At 58.2% G+C, this 6,625-nt stretch overlaps 2 protein-coding genes across 2 annotated transcripts; both read left to right on the top strand.

Moving 5' to 3' along the window:
• The first annotated feature begins 896 nt into the window (after window positions 1–896).
• LOC149375647 (uncharacterized) lies at window positions 897–2,309 on the top strand. The gene is made up of 4 exons (XM_089598072.1): window positions 897–922; window positions 970–1,375; window positions 1,447–1,856; window positions 1,976–2,309. The coding sequence occupies exons 1-4, from the start codon at window positions 897–899 to the stop codon at window positions 2,307–2,309; spliced, it is 1,176 nt and encodes a 391-aa protein (XP_089454198.1).
• Window positions 2,310–2,621: 312 nt separating this feature from the next.
• On the top strand, window positions 2,622–5,832 carry LOC149375646 (uncharacterized). Its single transcript, XM_089598071.1, has 3 exons — window positions 2,622–3,446; window positions 3,526–4,486; window positions 4,532–5,832. The coding sequence occupies exons 1-3, from the start codon at window positions 2,622–2,624 to the stop codon at window positions 5,830–5,832; spliced, it is 3,087 nt and encodes a 1,028-aa protein (XP_089454197.1).
• Window positions 5,833–6,625: the final 793 nt, after the last annotated feature.

Genomic DNA, 6,625 nt, shown 5'->3' with positions numbered 1-6,625 from the left:
CCGGCTTCCTACCTCGTGCGTCACCGCGCTCGGCCGGTGGCACTCACTCGTGTACGAGGGCTCAGCGAGAAGAGTCGCACGCCACGTGAGAGAAGGAGAGAAGAAGGGGACGACGACTACACACCAAAGCGACCTTCCTTTGTGCCTTATCCTTTGTTTAAAGTGTTGAAAAGCTTTTGTAATCCCCTGCGACTAAATAAAGCAGTCAAAACGAACATTTGGTCCTTCGAGCCGGATTTCGAGAAGAGCAGCCAACGCCGCAGCTAGGGTGGTCACAGTCTGCGATTCGACTTACACAGCGTAATGTAAGTACAGTTTAAAGAAATGTTATGTAATGGAGGTCGTCGTGGTCGACATAGTTCCCACGATTCGACACAGGCGTTGGCAGCGACGAAGTCGTGCCGCCATTAACGCTTGCCTTGCTGGCACTCGTGTTATCAACAGCTTGCACACGGTGGCTGCCGCTGTTGCCACAGAGCCCACGGTCCAGCAGCTGTGCTCGGCCACGGCAGAGATAAGGCCGTACGGCTGTTGATGCGACGCTTTGTTCGACGCCATTCGAACGTCGGAAAGCGAGGCTTTCGGGGCCGCCATTGTTAGCCGCGATCAAGCGCTCGCGGTGTTCTCATCGGCCGCGGCCACCATGTTGGACTCGTGTCGCGCGCGTCCGCCTCGCGTGGCGGAGCTGTTGCGCTTCGCTGGCGTCGGGGGTCGACGCCGAGAGACAGGCTTCGAAGCTTGTGTAGCTTGCGTGCGCGTGGTCTACGCACGTCCCTTCTGGCATCCTCGCCCTTTCGTGTTCTCTCTCACACTCTTTCTCTTTCACTCTCCTTCTATCTGTTTTGTCTGCCGTCGATGCGCCGCGCGTCGACAGCTGTGTCGCGTCTGGCGATGACATGGCCCCGCCGCTCGTGGCCTGGAGGCAAGACATGCTCCGTGCAAACGTCAAGCTAGTGATCGTTTTTTCAGGTCAAACGACGACTGGACGAGCCTGCTCGGCTCCCAGAGCGCCCTCGCTGGCGTCATCAGCCGGTTCGCACGGGACGTCGAGAAGATCGACCCCCCGAACTGGAGCCTAGGTCTCGTGGAAGTAAGGCTCGAGCTGCTGGACGGTTACTGGAACGCTTTCCAGGCCAATCACGTGAGTCTTCTGGAGTCACCGCCGCCCGAGAAGCTGGAGTTTCTTGACCAGATGTACTCGACGGCAGAGTCGGACTATATCGCCTCTCGATCACGCCTCTACAACGCAAGAAACACCCTCACGCCTCTCCCTGGCCCAAGCGGCGCCAACCTGGACCGTCATAACTCGAGACACGGAGCCCGTTTGCCCAAGATCAGCATCCCTCACTCTCGGGGAAGCGAGAGGATTGGGAAAGTTTCCGGGACCTCTTCCGCGTGCTCGTCCACGACGATAAACAGCTCAACGACGTGGAGAGGCTGTTTTAGTTGAAATCCTTGGTGGACGGAGACGCCAAAGCCGCTCTCGACACCGTTCAGACCATCGGTGCCAATTACCCAACGGCTTGGGCCTTACTCGAAGCGCGTTTCGAGTACCACCGTCTTCTTATCCATGATCATATCACGGCGCTCCGTAACATCAAGTCTCTGAAGGAAGAGTCAGCTCGAGGGCTTCAGGGTCTCCTCGACATCCTGGGAAAACATCGAGATAAGCTGGAAGCTCTGGGTCGCCCTGTGTCTCAGTGGGACGACTGGATTGTCTCCTGCGCGATGACTGGCATGGATCCGACGACCCGACGCGCGTGGGAGGACGAGATCGAGCAACTGGAGAGCGCTGGCACGGACACCACGGCGAAAGTTGCCACTTTTGCTGCCTTGACGACTTTCCTTCGCCGACAGTGCCGCACGTTCAGCTCCGTCGAGGCCTCTCGCCCTGCTCGTTCAGCCAACACGGCCAGCATGCGCTCTCTGGGCCCCCCCATTTCCTGGACGAAACTTAAGAGCCCCTTGCCACCAGTGGCTCGCTGCCGCCATGCCCGTCGTGCAGAGAGTCGCACTACTTGGGTCACTGCGCGCAATTTCAAGGCCTTGACGCGCAGGCCCGGCGACGCATGGTCTATCAAGGGCAGTTGTGTTTTAACTGCCTGAGATTAGGTCACGCAGTAAAGTTCTGCCCTTCACGGTCCGTCTGCCAGCAGTGCAGGGAGCCCCACCACAGTCTGCTGCACAAGAGCAACTATCGGCGCAAGCCTGAATCGGATCAGCGTCCCTCTTCGCCCAAGAAGCCAAAAGTCGACCCCGCGGGCCCGTCCGCCACCGACTCACAGCATCAGGGGCCTCCATCGTCCTGACTAGCCGTACTTTCAAACGCTCTTGTCCAGATAACTGGTCCCACCGGCCGATGAGTCGCTGGTCGAGCTCTCCTTGATGCGTGCTCAGAGGTTACACTCATCTCCATCCGGTTGGCCCAGCAGCTCGGCGCAGCGCTAGGAGTCAACGAGGCGAGCATTCATGAGGTTAGGGGAGGGTTGACCATTTCTTCGACAACTCAAGCGCATCTATGCCTTGAAACTGGAGAGCATGCACCGCCAATCCACCTGACAGTGCTCTGCTTGCCGCGGCTCGGGCTCACCTCTCCGTCTGCCCCCTTGCACCCAGCTGTGATGAGACAGTGGCTCGATCTTGAGCCTCTGGCCGATCCAGCGTTTGGCACACCTCACCGTGAAGACATTCTGCTCGGAGTTGACGTTTACCACCGCCTCATCGAACCAGGTTACGTTCAGCGTGACGAGCTCGTCGGACAGCGCACGGCTCTTGGCTGGACTCTCGTCGGCCGTGCCCCTGGCCTGGGTTCGAACGCCCTCATCGCAGGCACAACTCTGCACACGAACACTCAGTCACCCTGGGATCAAGAGCTGGCTGCGCAGCTCCAGCGATTCTGGGAGATCGAGGAGGTGCCACATGTCAGCCGCCGAGCGCCTGAGGATGTGGAATGCGAGCGAATCTTCGCCGATTATCATCGCGCTGACGACGGGCGTTACATTGTGCGACTTCCGCTGAAACATGATGCTGTGCGCCTCCTTAAAGACAGTCTGAAGGGCGCCATCGCGGGCTTGCGCTCGTTGCATCGTCGGCTGCAGCGGACTTCTGAGATGGCTTCTGAGTACGCCCGGTTCATGGCAGAGTACATTGCCCTCGGTCATGTGAACCCTCTTACTGATGACCAACTCGCTGCATCGCACCGTCCAGTGCACTATATCCAACATCACGGCATTTGGCAGCACGGTGACCAAGGTCGCAAACTGCGCGTTGTTTTCAACTCGTCGAGCCCGACTTCCAGTGGCTATAGCCTAAACGACGTGCTCCATGCTGGTCCTCGGCTCCAGACGGCTCTCCCCAGTGTGCTCCTGCGTTGGCGTCGTCACCGGATTGCGTTCTGTACTGACGTTCGCATGATGTTCCACCAGATCCTGGTTGACGAACGCGATGTCGACCTGAAGCGCATTCTGTGGAGCTCCGACCCAAAGCAGCCACCTACGCACTACTAACTGCTCACCGTTACCTAAGGTGCCTCGTGCTCCCCGTACCTATCACTACGTTGACGACATCCTCTCCGGCGCTGATGACATCGGCTCGGCCAAGCGTCTGCGCGACCAGCTGATCGGACTTCTTCAAGCGGGCGGTTTCCCTCTGCGAAAGTGGGTTGCCAGCACGCCCGAGCTTCTTGAAGACCTTCCCGAAGACGTCCGCCTCCGTCCGACTTGGGATCAGCTCAGTGTTGAAAGCCTCGTCAGCGAACTGGGCGTAGGCTGGGATCCGCCCTCGGATTTCTTCCATTTGACGCCGCCCGTTGTCAAATCTCAAACCACAAAGAGATCCATGCTCACCGCGCTCGCAGGCTTGTTCGATCCGTGCGGCTGGCTTGCCCCGATCGTGCTGAACGCCAAGCTTTCACTGCAAGACCTGTGGCGCGCGCGCTTGGACTGGGACGAGAACGTACCGTCCTCCATGACTCGCCGCTGGACCGCTTTCACCGCCGAGCTGCAGGCCATTTCCGGGTTTTCTCTGCCTCGTTGGATTGGTATGTCTCCGTCGTCAAATGTCCAGCTGCACGTGTTTTCTGACGCCAGTCGCCGTGCTATGGCCGCTGTTGTATATTCGCGGCTGCGGTCTTCAGATGGGCCCGCTCTCTGCCACATATTTCTCGCTCGTACTAAGCTTGCGCCCATCCGCGCGCTCAAGCCGATGACCGAGCCCGCTGCTCGCATGACCATCCCATGTCTAGAATTGCGAGCGGCCCTCATCGCCGCCAAGCTTCTTCGCTCAGCAGCCAGCGAGTTGGGAGTCGCGATCGAGCACTGCCATGCTTGGTGCGACTCTCAAATTGTGCTCCACTGGATAAGCTCCGATCAGCCGGCCAACAACGTGCTCGTCGACAACTACTTCGCTCAGATCCAGGAGGTCCTGCCACCCAGTGCCTGGCGATACGTGCCGTCGCAATCGAATCCGGCCGACTTAGCCACCAGAAGTGCCGACATAAGTGGCCTCTGACAGCATCCCCTGTGGTGGAGAGGCCCCACGTGGCTGGCTCAGGACGACAAGTCTTGGCCCCAGGAGACACTGCCTCCGCCCACGCCCACGCTCTCACTCTGCTGCGCCTTCCGCGCGCCTGAATCGGACCTGCTGCAGCTTTTCTCGAGCTTGCGCGCTGTACTGGGCCTCCTCGTCCGCGTTCGTCGATGGGTGCGACACCACTTGCAGCGCATGCCCACCCATTCTGTGCTTTCGCCGTTGACGCCGTCTGAGATTCAGGACGCTTTTCTGGCCTGCGTTCGGTTGAGTCAATCGATGACGTTTGGGGATGAGTTGGCACTCCTGCGGAAGCGTGAACGTCTCCCGAAACGGAGCTCTTTGACCTCTTTTGCCGCCTTCCTCGATGTCGACGGTGTTCTGCGTGTTGGCGGGCGGCTCGATCACTCATCGCTGTCTTACGAAGAGAAGCACCCTCCCCTTCTCAGCGGAACATCGCCGCTCGCTCGACTCGTGGTCTCTTGGGCCCACGCACGCGCCCTCCACGGTGGATATCGCGTTACCAGCGCATACATCTCCAGGCGTGCCTGGATTTTCAGCGGGCCACGCAGAATCAAGGCTCACATTAGAGGGTGCGTCATCTGTGCCCGGTTACAGGCGTGCTCTTCAAGCCAGTTGATGGCTCCGCTGCCCGCGTCTCGCGTCATGCCGTCTCGCGCTTTTGGTCGCACCGGAGTTGATTACGCCGGGCCCTTCTCCGTGCTTACATCGAAGGAACGGGGGATCCGGACCACAAAGGGCTACATCGCTGTCTTCGTGTGCATGACCACCAAAGCCGTGTATCTGAAGCTTGTCGGTGACCTTTCCGCGGCCACCTTCTTGGGTGCTCTCACCCGTTTCATCGGTCATCGAGGCCGACCATCCGAGCTTTGGAGCGACAACGCCACCTGCTTCCGTCGAGCTGATTTGGAGCTCCACGAGGCGTTGCAGGGCGCAGAATTTAACTGGGACCTAGTCGCCGGGACTCTTGCCTCCCAGGGGATTTCCTGGCAGTTCATTCCTCCCAGTGCGCCACATTTTGAAGGACTCTGGGAGGCCGCGGTCAAGTCGACTAAGAGCCATCTACGCCATGTGCTCGGCTCTCGTCATCTAACGTATGAAGAGTTCTCTACGGTTCTTGTTGGAATTGAGGCCGTGTTGAATAGCCGCCCGTTGACGCCCTTGTCTGGCGATCCCTCTGACCTCGAAGTGCTCACGCCTGGACATTTCCTCATCGGGGCTTCCATCGATTCTATCATCGAAGCTACCCCCGCTGCAGAGAATTTAGACCCGCTCACGCACTAAGAGCTCGTCAAGGCCGTTCGCGCCCAATTCTGGACGCGCTGGAGCCGTTAGTGTCTAAATATACTCCAACAGAGGCCGAAATGGAGCGCTGTCCGTCGGAACTTCGCGGTGGGGGACCTGGTAGTTCTTCTTGACCCTACGCTGCTACAGTCCAGCGGACGCTGGCCTCTGGGCCGTATCACCCGCATACACCCTGGATCCGATGGACTAGTCCGTGCTGCTGCCGTCAAGACGGCCACCGGCGAATACGTGCGGACCATTGTAAAGCTTGCGCGTCTCCCTGTGGCACCTGCGGACTCTAGCCTCCCTGTGACGGACGATTGAGGGACTCCCCCCGCTTCGGCAGGCGGTGACTAGGATTTCGCTTTTGAATCGAGGCGGGCGGGATGTTCGGGTTTTCTTACCAACCGAGCGGGGACCCGCGCCCTGCCATGCAACGTCGGTCGCTGTGCTCTCTCCCGGCTTCCTACCTTGTGCGTCACCGCGCTCGGCCGGTGGCACTCACTCGTGTACGAGGGCTCAGCGAGAAGAGTCGCACGCTACGTGAGAGAAGGAGAGAAGAAGGGGACGACGACTACACACCGAAGCGACTATCCTTTGTGCCTTATCCTTTATTTAAAGTGTTAAAAAGCTTTTGTAATTTCCTGCGACTAAATAAAGCAGTTACATTAACTTTATTTATTATTGTTTATGAATTAATCATGCTATGCTTATTTTAGCAACGATAATATAATTTAAATCCAAACTCTTGATACAAACGAAATTATAAAAAAATTCAAAAAGAAGTTGAATA

The sequence above is a fragment of the Copidosoma floridanum genome, unplaced genomic scaffold (assembly GCF_036245765.1).
Source record: "Copidosoma floridanum isolate Cflo_tuat_1 unplaced genomic scaffold, Cflo_Japanese_pri ptg000005l, whole genome shotgun sequence".
NCBI lineage: Eukaryota > Metazoa > Arthropoda > Insecta > Hymenoptera > Encyrtidae > Copidosoma > Copidosoma floridanum.
Note: the sequence above shows the minus strand (reverse complement) of the source record. Positions and strands in the feature narration are given on the sequence as shown.